Source organism: Pipra filicauda, unplaced genomic scaffold (assembly GCF_003945595.2).
Source record: "Pipra filicauda isolate LSUMZ 115617 unplaced genomic scaffold, ASM394559v2 scaffold507_size779033_pilon, whole genome shotgun sequence".
In the NCBI taxonomy this organism is placed as follows: domain Eukaryota; kingdom Metazoa; phylum Chordata; class Aves; order Passeriformes; family Pipridae; genus Pipra; species Pipra filicauda.
Window position 1 is genome coordinate 487,748 of NW_024104651.1, and position 15,687 is coordinate 503,434.

At 36.9% G+C, this 15,687-nt stretch overlaps 1 protein-coding gene across 1 annotated transcript in view; it reads left to right on the forward strand.

Annotated features, from left to right (window-relative positions):
- Nucleotides 1-15,687, forward strand: part of SEMA5A (semaphorin 5A) — a 240,238-nt gene that overhangs the window by 102,444 nt on the left and 122,107 nt on the right. Inside the window, exons 7-9 of the mRNA XM_039386823.1 lie at nt 4,928-5,213; nt 8,549-8,684; nt 10,420-10,624. Coding sequence (XP_039242757.1) covers nt 4,928-5,213; nt 8,549-8,684; nt 10,420-10,624 — 627 coding nt within the window. The remainder of the gene's footprint in view (nt 1-4,927; nt 5,214-8,548; nt 8,685-10,419; nt 10,625-15,687) is intronic.

Genomic DNA, 15,687 nt, shown 5'->3' on the forward strand with positions numbered 1-15,687 from the left:
AGTGTGCTTCAGAGGTTGCGGGGTTATATGGATTAAAAAACACAAGCAAACTTTCTTGCTCCAAAGCTCAGACAGTGAGAATAGGCCAGGACTGCCTAAGATGCTCTCATGGAGCTCTTTTAGGCTCCTATTTCTGATTTCTATATGCAGAAGTTCCTGTACAGTTCCTCTCATCCTTTTACCCACTCAGAGTACTTCTACCCTGCTAAATAAGAAGGGTCCAGGAAATAAGCTCATGCATGAAACCTTTAGACATCTGTATTGCTTAATCATTGGCTCACTTCCCAGATTTGTTTGGGCCCTCCAGCTACTGTTTTCTTAGTGAAAACCTGGGTGTGACCCAGGGAGAAGTTTGCTTTATATACCATTATCAAGCGACCATACAGATGGAGCTGTACCATTTGGCTTCTTCTGCCTTCCAGAGAGCCCCATCCTGTTCCCAGTAAACTTTGCATTCCTAAATCCCCCAGTCTGTCCTTACATTGCTTCCCAGTGCAGCGCACCATTACTTTCATGCCATAAGAAGACCATTGTCTGGGGTGCAGCATCAGCACGTGCTGCATGGCAGAGCTGCAGCCATTCCTTATGGGAGCAGTTGGCACAGTCAGATGTTGTCAACGTATGACTGCTCTGTCAGTGAGTATTGATTTGGTCTCTTTGGTTTCCATGTTCTCTGGGTGAATGGAAAGGAAAAATAATCTAAAGGGAATCATTGTATTATCCCAGTAAGTACCTTCCCATTAAGAACAAAGACTGTGCTCCCCAGAAAATGTAGGTTTGTCTACAAACTTCAGAAAACCAATCAGATTATTTTAGATGGAAGCATTATCTTGACTTCATACGGTTGAGTCATCTTTTTCAGAGTCATAATTTAGAAGAGTCTGTGGGGAAACATCTTTGCAGGGCATTCATGCTGCTATATGAAAGAAGTTGTAGATATTCCCAGGTATTTGTGCTGAGTAAGCAAATTTATGAAATGGCACACTAGTCTGTTTGCCCAGAGGCAGTGCTAACTAGCCCCCCAGTGCTTTCGATGCATGGGCTTGTGTCTCTGTGTAGCACTGCTCCATGCTGTACCCCAGTGATCTTTGTTGGGTCACATTGACAAGCTCATTTTCTTACTTTCCTGATTCCATGGGTTTCATTTTAATTTGGGAAAGTCTAGTCAGCCTGACACATCCATAAATTGAGTATATAGAAACCTATAAAGGTCATATACAATACTTGTGACATTATTACAGGTTGACATTCTCATACCAGCTGTATCCTGTCACATACCAGAATCCTTGCACTTGTGTTGGTCTAATAATTCAGAAATGAGGTGTGTTTACCCTTCCAGAACTATTTGCAAAATCAGCAGGAAACAAGAGAATCACTTCATTTACTGCATTAAAAACTTCTGTGGGATGGCCTCCATGTCAACAAACAGCAGTTCACAGAACAATAGTTGGACACATTAGAACTGATTTTTCCTAGATGGGAAATTCTTTTTAACTTTGAAGTTTTTAAGTGATCCTGTTCCTTTTTCCCAAAGAGGGAATGAAATAAATAAAGTCTGACCTGATAATCCTTCCATATCCACTGAATTCCCTGAGGTAACTCTGAGATTATTACATTTCATGCAAATAAAAGCAGTTTTCACAAATTTCAACAGCAGGTCACATTTTCATCAGTTTGTAATCAATAAAGTATATGCATAGGTGTTGCAGATGTATATATTGTTTCTCAGTTTTGAATCCATGAAATATGAGTACTAGGTATTTTTCATACATGTATTATGATTATCAGTGCAACTTTAAAATACTGTCTTTTGAAAGATTGACATGGGCTTTCAAGAACCCCAAAAACATTCTTAAAGCATTTCATATTATTTTTATTCTTACAGCTCGTGAAATTGCTTTTTTTTGTCATTCATCATTCTCCACACTGAGTGCTTCCCAGAGTGTTTTTTTTACTTTGCAGTGAGATCCTATTGTGCCTTTTTATATCAGTGGGCCTCCAGTTGAGAGCTGTCTTCAGGCCTTATTGCAAGGAAGAGCCACTTTGTTTAATATTTGTAAAAAAATGTTTTTGTGGGTAGATAGATCAAATTGATTTTGCACTATAAGTAGAATCTTTTTACATAAGTCAAGATATTTTTGAGATAATCTGAAAGACCAAGTAGGGTTATTGGCTACAAAAAGTCAAACGTATAGTTGGAAGCATTTACTTTTTTAATGCAATTTCAGGTCTATTGTTTTTCTTACTTTCTACCTTTAGTTGATATTGCTTTAAGTCAGTCATAGTCTTAGTATGTGGACAGGTATCCCAAATTACACTGAAACTAGTGAATGCTTTTTCTTTCCTCCACAGACAGTAGTTTCTTCTATGACTGTAAAACCAATCTGAAAGGATGTTGTGTAGAATGAGAAAGTACATTACAGATAAGAGAAATAATGAGTAGGTGTTATATAAATATAATTGAAGAACTGAAGTTGGATAATGAGGGAAAGTGGGGATTTTTCCTTTTGGGATTTTTTTGGGTTTTAGTTAACCAGTTATTCCTAAAAGGATTTTTTTTTCTAGTATATTTTATTTAAATAAATACAAGTTTGTTCCATAAATCTTCAAACAGCTATGTGTATTGCGAATGAATGACACATAATTGGGATTTATAACACGAAAGAAAACTTTGCATTCAAATATCTCTGGATATATAGTTAGTATTTGATGCCTGTCAAAACTGTCTAACCTCACTAGAATGTGATAGTATACAATTTTGGGATTTTTTAAGCCACATGTTTTTGTCATCTTAGTCTTAGTACTTGTAAATAAATCTTATATATCATTCTACCCTGTTACCTATTCAGCAAATTGCACGTTTTTAGAGAAAAAAATTAACAAAGTTAAAAATTGTCTTTTTTTTCCAGCTTTCTCCAATTTGAGTGTTCAGTTTGTAAATGTGTTACAATATTACATTTTATGGTTAAAGAATGAGAGGTCATGATTAACTAAGAATTATTTCTACACAACTGCAAATTCTAGTAATATACTTTAAAGGTTTTTGAAACCTTTGAATCAAAATCCCTATTGTAATGAAAGTTTGACACAGATGTGGAATGAAGATATGAGGTTCTAATAGGGATAACATTACTAATAGTTTAGTTCTTTGTATATTGTCAATCCAGTTTTATCTTTAGTGCTATCGCATGTCCTGTCAATCTATTTTGCTTTTTTTTCTTTTTAAAGACACAAAGGCATTGGTACTATGTAACTTATGAAAACTCAGGATACTAACAAATTCTCAGAATTGTTTGGTTGCTATCTTCCAGCAAAACACCTGTGCAGGTCAGAGTGTGGGGAAAATGTGGTACGTTACAGACTAATCTCAGGGAAGTGCTTGATATCATAATGAATGAAAGTTACAGGGAGGACTGAGAGCGCTATTGTGTCTGCTCAGCTTCAAAAATCCTAGGCAGCTGATAATCATTGCTTCCAAGAAACCTGCCTTGGAGACTCGCAGCACAGCAGGTAGAGAGGGAAGCAGCACAAGAGGCCACAAGAGCTGGGAGCTGGGCCGTCTTTGGAGAAGAGTTTTCTGACAGAGTTTGGACTGCTGTGTGGAAAGTCCAGCTTCCTTCCCTTTCTAGTGCCCTTCAAAAGTTTTGACAGGTTTGAACTATTCCTGTAAAATGCTTAGATCTAGTTGCAGCAGCTTTTTCCTATACAATAGGGCTGTCAAGAAATATTCACCAATAAATATCTTTGGAATGTTTCCTCACAATAGATGTTTTAGAAACAGTTTTGCTTATTTTTTTCCCACTTCAGAATACAATTTGGGAATGAGAATATAAAGTTTGCTTGTTTCTTGGGGCTATCAGTGTTTTATAATCGTTCCTTACACAAAGGGGGCTCTTCTTGACAAATTTGTCTTTAACAACTCATCAGTTTGCCAACTTATCTTAAGGTCATGGACTTTCTTCAGTTCTAGTAATCCTTAGGAAATGGACCATATGTTTATATATATATTTTCTTTGGTATCTACTGTTTCTTTTTTTTTTTTTTCTTTTAAGAAATATTGCCATCTGTTGTTTTCCTGGTTATTTTTTTTACATATTCTGTGTTTTCTCCTTCATCACCATCAGATTTTTGGTCAGTTTTAATTTTTTCTTTATAAGACAGAGAAAAATACTGTAATACTATCAAAAGCTTTAAGCAAGACAGGGTTGAAATGCAGTTATCTTTCCATCAAATGCTTTTGTATAGTTTTCTTTTCTTTTCATTGCATCCTCTGAATACGTTTTCACTCACAATCAGTTACCACCCATTATTCTGCTAATCTGGAGTAATGGCATGGTGGTAAAGCAGAAATAGAGTTAACAGATAAAGCAATTACATTTTAAGAAGGCACTATGCCCATATGTAGAGAATGGAAATTCAGTAACATTTTTGATGGTGGAATACAGAAAGCTGGGCCAAGGTTGCCCGGCAGAGTCATGTGCTACAGACCCGTAGAGCAGAGAGTCTGTCAGGCCACGTGTCATGGTTTAACCCCAGCTGGCAACTCAGCAGGCGTTTCGTGCTGTTGGGGTGGTGTAAGAAACAGAAAAGGCCTTGGCTCTGTGTAAGTGCTGTTCAACAATAACAGAAACATCCCTGAATTATCAACACAGTTTCCAGCACAAATCTAAAACATAGTGCCATGCTGGCTACTGTGAAAAAAAATTAACTCTACCCAGATAAACCCAGCATATCATGATCATGTAGCTCATAATCGTGGTTGGACATGAATTGTCCTGTTCAGATGTCATTGCGCCAATTCTCTAAAGGATGATCAAAGGTGTGTTTTTCTAAATCTAATATTTGAAGATAAATCCAACTTCCATGTTAATATAAGTGCATATATCACAAGAAGGTGATAAATGATCTTTCCTCCTGCTATTTTCAGAGCCAAATTTTGTGTCATCTTATGACATTGGGAACTTTACTTACTTCTTCTTCCGGGAGAATGCGGTGGAACACGACTGTGGGAAAACAGTATTCTCACGTGCTGCTCGGGTGTGTAAAAATGATATTGGTGGCAAGTTTGTGCTGGAGGATACCTGGACTACCTTCATGAAAGCTCGTCTGAACTGCTCTCGCCCTGGAGAAATTCCATTTTACTATAATGAACTTCAGAGCACTTTCTTCCTGCCAGAATTGGACTTGATCTACGGAATTTTTACCACTAATGTGTAAGTAAAACGAATTATATATTTTATTTTCTTGCTGTTTGTGACAGCAAAAACTTAAACTTCTGAGCTGCTCTCTTCTGTATATGCAAGTAAACATCATAAATTCAAACTTCTGTTTTGCCCAATCCACTGTCCTCTTATGCACAAGCGCCAGTTCCAAATGTTTCCCACGTGAATTGCTGAAGAAATGAGAGGAGGAATTCTTAATATTTCCATAAAGCAGGGATCCAGTTGTGTTTAAGAGTATTCTGTCATCATATTCATTTGTTCTTAGAAAGGCATTAATTTTTATTTTGCATACTATTGCAATACATAAATAAATGATGTACTTAAGAAAAAATATCTTATAATTGTAATGTGACATGATTATGAATTTGACATGATGGATTTTGACCTTGTCAGGAAGAATGCATCTTACCCAAAATAGGACAAGAGGTGCTCTTATGTATTTTAATTAGTCCTAACATATACTTTAGTGAGTTTAAGGGTCCAAACAAGAATTTATTTTAAATTTAACTGAACCTGTTCTATCAACAAGGTAAAATAGAAAAAAAAAAATTCAATTTGGTGTTAAAATTTGTTAAATGTTAAAAAATTAGGTCAAGATAGAGCTCCCTGGACTCTGAGCTTGATACCAAGAGCTGCTTAGCTCTTAACTAACATGATAACATAAGCAATGTGTTGCTTAGTGAGAACAGCCTCTGTGTTATGGCTGTGCAGACCAGTATTCAAACCACTGGAACAGAGTTTCCAATTCCGGGTTCTGATTATCTTACCTTCTTGTATTGTCTCGCTGTGTAAGTCAGTTTTGTCTAGAATTTTAGAAGTTCCTTGGATACCTAAAACACAGGTTGGGCCCCTTAAACAATGGGATACCTACCTTTTATAAATATCCATTAATCAGGTGGAAATAGTCACAAATTAATGTCAACAAATTATTATCCCTACATATTCTAGACAGTGAGCATGAATTTGGGCTTTTGGCACAGTCCTTTATGAACACATTTAGGCATCTTCCAGATTCAGGCTCACCCCTGGGCCAGCAGCTCAGGCTGTGAACAAGACTGGTGATGGGCTGCTTACATCCAGCTGTGACAATTCCTAACTTGTGACATCAGATGATGAGCTCAACCTGTTCCTGCAATGGAGTAATATAGTGAATTTAAACACCGCTTTTATAAAGAGAATAGTAGAGACTTTGAGATTACTGGGGATAAGAAAATTTGATGTTGTTTTGATCAGTAATTTTAATTTCATTGATCTGTTTTACTAGCTAGTTCAAATAATAAAAGACAGGTATTTCTCAAGTGGCATACACATACCCTCTTCAACATGATCCTTTATGAAAGTCAAAATAGCCTTGACGTGTTCCTGCCATGAAAAGCTTGACCAGAGGAATTCTACTGCAGAAAATCCATAGGGCTTAGGCCATGGAAGGGGAACGATGCTCCTGATGCTCCCTGGCTCTTCTGAAAATGGACTTGCTAATGTTAAGACTACCTTTGCCACGTGAAAGTAGACAGTATTTGAAACCTTGCTGCTACTTCCTTCTTCCCTGGTGGCCTGTCATTCTGATTGTTCAACAGAATGGACTCTTCAAAGAGGATTTAATTACAACTGTTTGAGGGTGGGTTTTTTTGATAGCTCCCTTTAAATTATATTTGTTCCTGACATCAAATGTTGTAAGTAAATTTTTGGACATTGTTGAAATGTTGTAGAGTTAGGATTACTTCCCCATGCTGACTCCCTGTTCACGGATAATCTGTGGAACCCACCTGATTCACCTTTCAGCACTGCAACTGATGGTGTAGAAATGCCAAGGTTTCCCATGAGAGGGAACAACATATTCCTTTCTCTTGGTGTAACAGCATCAGATATTGCTTAACCACATTCAACATTCTTCAGTCTCAATACCTTTAGAATTGCAATGACTTTATTGTACTCTAATTCTTTTTTTAATATACTTGAATATACTTGTGGAGGGAAAAAAATGAAACATTTCTGTCAATAAAGGCTGAGTAACAGCCAAACCTGCACCTTTTATATATGGTTGATGATTAAGTCCACTATAGCCACTGCTTCATAATGAAGCTGATTTTGTTTCTTTTAGACTATCTGAAAAATCTGTAAGCACGAGTCTAATGTCCCTTAAGGACTTCAAGAAATTCAAGAAGACATTGGTATGGGTACTATAGAATATTATTACTGAGCTGCATTTAGTGATAATTTATATAGGCAAGGGATTATCAAATCCAATGATAATTGATTCTGCAGATATTGAACACCAAGTGTTGGTATTTCTTTGAAATAAGGATGACAAGCATAAGAAAGCAAATTGCTCTTTTGTCCTGGCATTTTAATCCATATATTCTAACTTTTTTCAGTTGCTGATAGATTTGTGCCTCCAGGTGTTGTTGTTTGCTTGGGTTTTTTTTCCCATAATTTTGGAGTTTCTATAGTATGCTTTCCTAAGCCTTGTGTAAAGTGCAGGCTAAGTTTAAATAAAAAGAAAAATATATTAAAAAAAAAGAAAATAATAATGTGTGGCTCAATTGTCAGCAGTTTTACTTGCAATGGAAATCTGTGCAACTAATACCTTCATTATCTATTCATTTATTTCAAAATGTGGAAGAGAACAATGCTCGTTCTCATATTACAAGCTTTCATAATAATTAGATTATATTCTTTACGCTATGCAGAATTACTTTATTGCTAGGTATATCACATTTTCAAGGCAAATGCAGGAAATTTTATGTTTTGTCTGACTGCCATTTATTTGTGTTTATTTGTTTAACAAGATATCTTGTATGCAGTCCAAGTTGTTTTCTCTTGATGGGTTTCTGAAGTTGTATACTTATTGCTGTACATCATCTCTTGGAAGACAGGATTTTTGTGGAGATATCTGGGGTTCCATAAGGTCCAGAGACATACCATAAATTGAATAAATCCTTACCTTGTTTCATCTATGTTGTATGGAAGAAACAATAATAAACCCTAAGAGTAATATCATCCTGAACTTTGTGACTACAAAAGAGGTGTCCCTAGTGCTATGATTGTGTGGAAGTATAGCCTTGTGGTATCAGAGCAGCAGCAGAAGGTAGGAAGTTCTAAGTTTCTCCCACACCAGCTACTTGGTAAGGCCAACAAATATTTTAAATGCAATGTCTGTGCTAAATCAGCTTATCATCTATCATTATCTTGAGATATCATCTCCTGGCTGATCTTATCTGCTTAGTTAGTTACTTGAAGGATTGAAGAGTTAGTCTTTTTTCTTTATTTTTCAGCAAGTTGACTTAATGTTATTATTTAGGTTAATATTTATATTTCTTTTACAGGAACAGCATAGCAGCCTCAGCAGTTTGTGTTTTCAATCTGAGTGCCATAACTCAGGCCTTTAATGGACCCTTCAAATACCAGGAAAACTCCCGATCTGCTTGGCTTCCGTATCCCAATCCTAACCCTAATTTTCAGGTATGAATACATGGGAGAGGGACAATCGTTTACGTGAGGTTTTCTCAAAAGGCTTTATGGTTCATGGTTAATAAGGCCCTGTCTTGCACTAACCTAAGACCTTAAAAGAACCTAAAAAAATAGAAGTGCTTAGGAAGATTAGATTTCTGGCTCTGTAACTGCAGCAGTGATGGTGGTGGTGCTTTAGAGTACACTTCACATAGACGGGATATATTCATTGACTTAGTCACTGGTTTCCTTCCCAGAAAGAAGGACTTTTCTTTTATAGAGTCCTTATGATAAAGTATCAGAAGTTCTGTTTGTGTAGTCCCAGAAGTAGATTTGTCCTCAGAGTATTCACCTACTCAGTAATAACAGAGAGAAGTATGTGATGTGAAGGAAGACTATTACCCTGTTGTTACAGTTCCATCAGATATTGTATTTCCAAGGCTGGATTATATTTATGAAATATTTCCAGATTAGAATGCTATGGATGTCCCAGTTTTGAGGAATGTTGTTTTTCTTCAGAGATCACTGCTTTTCTCTTATACAGGGCAATGTCTATCATAAGACCAAGGACCATTTGAATTTCAATGTATTATGAGTGTTCAGCTGGAATCTTTCCTGCTCGATGGATTCAGAGAAATTCTTCTCTGGCATGGTTTATTTTTTTCATTGATCTGACATACAGAGCAAGTAATTGTTTCCTGCCAGTTGTTTATTTTTCTTTCCTCATCATCTGATTTCTCATGAAATTTCTTGACTTTTTTTTTAACATTTGTGGATTTGGAATAATGACATAATTTCAGACTGAACACATGGCAATAATGAAAAAAAAACTGGTAGGGTTTTGAACCCTGTATTTTGCTCATGCTGTAATTTATGGCATAATTTATGATATAGGAAAACAGAATGAAAATTATGACTTGGATATGCCTTTCACATCACCCAAATATTTGATAGATGTTGTGAAGTACTGCTTTACTTCTCTGATGCCAATTATGCCTGAGTAAATATGTGGATGTTTATATATTCACATGCATTAAGCAGCTTTCTCTTCTGTGTCCCCAATTGAACACAAATATGCTAAAATTAACTGCCACTTATTTTGCTTAGTTTATTTGTGATTGAAACTTTTCCATGAAGTTAGTAAATGCTTTCTTGTAAGGAAAGAGTACAGTTTTCAGATAAAAATTTGTTCAGTTTCAAATGAAAAATGTCTTTGCTGTGGATAACATTGATAGAGCTCTTCACTGTCCATTTTTGCTATTTAACACAGTCTTAAGAAACTCCTAGAACGGTTTGTGGTACTTTCACCTCAGATTTCTCTCAGCCCCTGGCTGTGGTAGGACATGGAATTTCCTTTGAAAATTTGTTGTCTTTAGCACTGCTTCTGTGAAAATTATAAAGAAAACTAGTCAGAAAACTATTTGGTTTGTCAGATGGTAGTTTTTCTCCTTCATGCCCTGTGAACATAGGAATAGCATAATATTACTGTAGTCCACTTGCGCTGGTCTGTCTACTGCCCTTCCATATTGTTTAGGGTTAGGGAGCCTCTATAGTACTGCCTCAGGAAAGTTGAACTTCCTCAATTGCTGCACAGTCTGGCTAGCACCAAAATGGGACCTGAAGGTCGAATTCCACAGTGTCACTACATGATTTAGCCTTGGTTTTTATTTTCTTGTACCTTAAATCAGGGAGTAGATCTGTTGTTTTTGTTGCCACGTATAGTAATGTTAGTTTTCTGTGTTTACAGTGTGGCACCATGGATCAGGGTTTGTATGCAAATCTGACTGAGAGAAATCTTCAAGATGCTCAAAAATTCTTCTTAATGCATGAGGTTGTTCAACCAGTTATTCCAATTCCTTACTTCATGGAAGACAACAGTCGATTTTCCCATGTGGTTGTGGATGTTGTGCAGGGCAAGGACATGCTTTTCCATATCATCTATCTCGCCACAGGTATGAACTCTGTATTGCTGCAATAACTGCAAAAGTTTATGAGGTCTTTGAGCTTTAATGTTCTGCAAATTACATATGAAATATGTGTAGAGCACCTTGAAGATCATTTTTTTTCTCTTTGACAGCAACAACCTGTTTATCTTAAACATTTTTTGGATAGAAGAAGCTGTTTACTATGTATTTTATGTTATATTGTGAACTCAAAATTTGGTGTCAGTTTCCTATTCTCCTTTGAAGGTGTGAAGCCTACATGCTCTTAGAATGAACAGTTGGGAATTCTACAAATGACACTTCCCAAGTTTCTGTCTTTTATTCTGTTTATGTAGTTAAGGGTACAAAGTTAAGGGCCCAAGATAAGATGGTTTAGGATATAGAAGTAACTTTATAAATAGCAAATGCAGCAACTGCTATTGTTATTTTTTACTTTTCTACTCACATCTATTTTATTACCTTTCCTTTTGTCTCATTTTTAAGACATTCATTATGCAAATTTACACCCTACCTTATTATTTTCCCATTTATAAACAAATTAGGAATGAAAGAAAAAGAATCCTTCACCTAAAGTTGCCTTGGTCAGAACTATTGCCTTCTTGCTTCAGAATTTCAAGCTTCTTAAAAGTAGTGAATGTGTTGGAGAACTGTTTTTGCAGAAAAAGGATGTCCTCAGCTGAGACTGAAATCCTAGGTTGAACTGACAAGTTTACAGACTCACATCATAAAACTTAAGGTAGTTCTTCAATGCTTAGTCCTGTGCACATTATTAGGGAATAGCTCATCAAAGTAATGGTTTGTTAATGTTCATAGTTTATCTCATTGTGCTTCTTGAAAGCTAGACAGAAATAGAAGGGCTTTTTATAGGTTGCACCTATGCTTGGATTTGTCCAGTTCTAGTCGAAACAGCCTGCTGGGTGGTAAATGATAGCATTTTAAATGAAATCATGCCAATACTAAATGATGTTTGTATTGTAGAGGTCTCCTGACAGAAACAGAATTACAGAAATATGTGCTGAATTGGTTTCATGGAAAGAGACTACCACTGCATTGTGAGATATTTGCATTAAAAAGGCAGCACCAAGAATAATGTCTTTTTCCATGATTCTGATTGTCTTCAGTTTTCAGTTTCCCTTAGTGTTTTACGTTTCACGTTTGATTCCGTAAGTGAGGATCTAAAACTTTACGCTTCATGGTTCACTAATAAATTGTTTCAGGAGAGACTGTTCTTTTTATGCATCTGTGTACTTTTTATGCTGCTAAAAATGATGCTGCTCTTATACTCCTTATGATGTATGCTTGCCTTTCAATTTCATTCTTCTCTGTACCTCTGGTTTCGGTCATTCATGGAAGCAGGATACTTGCCTTAGCTGGATCTTTAGTCTGACTTTAGCATACGCTTTCCCGTAGTTGGACAGTGTATGTTTTATGAGAAATCATATGATAAACCCCTCATTCTATTCTAGAAATTTTCTTGACGTAATCAATTCTATTTCACATCTATTTCACTGAATCACAGTGGATTTTTTTAACATTGCTTCTACCACACTCCCTCCCAATTGAGTGTAAGTACTAAGCCTTATTTTCTAAGAAATATTAATATTCACTTTTCAGAAGAATTACTTTTTGCTAGATTTTGAAATTACCACACATGTTTATACTCAAACAACGCATTTACAGTACATAAGGGTAGTTTAGAAATCCCCAAATACACCAAATTACATAGTGTAATTTATTTAAAATATTATGATTTGAGGATGAAGGCAGTATTTTGCCTTCTTTGGGATGCAGATCATAATTTTAGTTTCATTATATTGTTAATTGTGAAGCATCTTAGTTCTCCAGAGCCCTTGTGTAGAAGCTGTGGAGCAGTTAGCATGGAGTTTTCATCATAAACTGCGTATAGTAAAAGATTATTGAGAAAAATAACGCTGCTTCTGTAAACAACAGAAACTAAAAGGCAGCTGCGTTAATTTGGAATATAAACAATAACTTTGGAAACAGACCAAGTTTAAGAGTTTTGAATTTCTCCAGTGCCCAGCTTTACTCTCATATACAATGTCATCTTGTCAACCCAAGATCCTAAGACCATAAAGCATGTGTGTACTTGGGAGAGGTGAAAGAGGGGGATGACAGTTACTACCAGTCTGAGAAACATTGTTATTATTGTGTCTTTCCTGATTTAATTTATTTGCACCATTAAAAGTGGCGGTAAATTAAATTTTGAGTTATTTTTTTACCACAGTGCTTTGTCTTCAAAAAAAGCCAAAACAACAAAAGCTGCTGAGTAGAAAAGGGCTTGGGGGTGCTGGTCAACAGCTAGCTGAACAATGTGGCCGAGAAGGCCAATGGCATCCTGGCCTGTATCAGAAATAGTGTGGCCAGCAGGACCAGGGTGTGATTTTAGCCCTGCACTCAGCATTGGTGAGGCTGCACCTTGAAATCTGTATTCAGTTTTGGGCTTCTCACTACAAGAATGACATTGAGGTGCTGAAGCCTGTGGAGAGTAGGGCAATGAAGCTGGTGAAGGGCCTGGAGCACAAGTCCTATGAGGAGTGGCTGAGGGAGCTGTGGTTGTTTAGCCTGGAGATAAGAAGGCAACTGCCTGACAGGTTGCCAGGTGGTGATCAGTCTCTTCTTCCAAGTAAAAAACGGTAGGACAAGAAGAAATGGCCTCCAGCCAGAGGAGGTTTAAATTGGATACTAGGAAAAATTTCTTCACTGAAAGGGTGGTCAAGCATGTATGGGATATATAGAAGTGATGAGGAGCCAAATCCTGTCCTGTTAGACATTCTTAAATCAATGACCTGGAGGAGGCGAAAGATCACAGTGTGCAGGTGACACCAGACTAGGGAACCAGGAGTTACATTGGAGGACAGTGGTGCCGTCCAAAGGACTTAGACATGCTGAAGGGACGAGCTAGCAAGAACCTCACAAAATTCAGTAGGTGCAAATATGAAGTCCTAAATCTGGGAAAGACCAGCTCTATGCAATGACTGTGGCTGGGGACTGACTGTCTAGGAAACAGCTCTGTGACAGGACCTGGAGACTGTGGTAGACAGCAAGCTGAACATATGCCAAGAGCATGCTGTCACTGCAGAGACAACCAATAGCATCTTGGGCTGTATTAACAGGAACATAGCCCGTAGATCAAGGGAGGAGGTTGTTCCCCAGTTTTGGCCTCCCCCAATACAAGAAGGACATTGATAACATGGAGCAAATTCAGTGGAGGGTCTTCTTCAATTGGCGGCTGGAGCACCATGCCCTAGGAGGAGAAGCTGGGGGGAGGAAGGGCTTTGGGGGGAGCAGGCTGCTAGTAACAGCCCGCAAATACCTAGAGGGAGTTTACGTGGAGAACGGTGACATGCTCTTCACACTGGTGCATGGTGGGAAGACAAGAGGCAGAGAATTTCAGACTGGATATAAGGGAAAATCTTTTTCACTTCTAGGACAGTAAAGCAACAGATTGGGTTTCCCAGAGAGGTTGTGCATCCTCCATTCCTGGAGGTTTTCAAGACCACACAGCAACCCGGTCTATGTAATAGCTATCTGTCTTTCGAGCAGAAGATTGGAATTGAGACCTTCTGATCTCCCTTCCAACCTAAATTATCCTGTGTTTATTGTATGCCAGTATAATGTGCAAATTGGTTGGGCTAAATTAAATTTTTATTGAACACTGTGATAATAGATACCACTGTACTTTCTGCTGCCAAAAGGAAAGTGCATTCTAAGTACTGTCAGTAAGCAATTTGCACTTAGTGGTGTAAAGCAGGATGGATCTAATCCATGCTGTGGGAGATGTATATCACATGACTTTTTTACCTATAATTAATTATAACATTCTGCAAAATTTGACTTTTAAAATGCACAAAGCTGAATCAGTGGAAATGTAGGCATATGGATTGGATTGAATACAAATGAATGCTCTGCTGTCTTTGTTACTCAAAGCAAAAATCTCATTTTTTGAAACAGATTGGCAATAGTTAAGAGAAAGTTCTCTCTTCACCCCCTCACGTTCAGTAACTTATCCACCCTGTTATTAGAATACAAATATTACAGAGGCAAATAACCCAGGGAGTGTAAAAGTATAATCCAACTTCATTAAACCTTAAATAGATATCATATTATTTGAGGGGAGACTGGGGGTAAGCAAACAAATGCATTAATCTGCTGTGTCAACAGTCTTCTTTTCCTAAACCTTTGCCAAGTCATCATTCTGCTAGCAGATTCTTATGTGCTAGGATTTAACAGCTACTGCTCATATCAAAAATATACTTTAATACTTCGGAGACGCATCTTAATCTTTCACTACAGTGACTTCTAAACAGAATGAAGGGATATATCAATTCTTACACATTTTGTGCTACTGGCTTTAGGCAAGCAGAAATCCCCAGAACAGTTTTCAGTGATTCAGAAAGGAAAGTCAAGGAAAGCATTCACAGATGTTCTGAACTAAAAATCATCTGTAACAATACATGAAAAGTAGAATAAACTAGAGAAACACTCAATATTCTGACAACTTTCTAAGTATGAAAGACTTCTTTCTTTGTTTAAAAAAAAAAAAAAAAAACAAAAAAAACAAGCAAAATTGTGTTGTATTTGTTAGAGTTTTCTTTCTCTCCCTTTTGTCCCTTTCCCCCACCTCACATTTTTTCCTCCATTTTATTTCTACCTTTCAATTCAAGTGGCCCATCGTTAAAAACTTTGCTGATATCAAAAGGTTTTTTAAAACAGGATGCTGCAACAAGAGCAACTAGTCCTTATTTAGAGGACTGTTGCAAAATGTATTGATTTACTAGAATGAATGAGAAAATTATTGGATATAGTGTCTATTTGGAAGACATTATGAAAACATAATGAATTTAGGAGTTTAGAAAAAGTAATATTTACACTGTCTGATAAGAAACTTTTAAGACCATCCTGTAAAATGACTTGGTGAAAAAACTCCCATGTTTTTTCTGTTCTTCAGTCCCACTGGACAGAGTATGTTCCCTCTGTATCCTAATTAGAAATGGTATATATCCAGTGGTGGATCTTAATTATTGGGATTTAGAGTACAGTATTGATGAAAT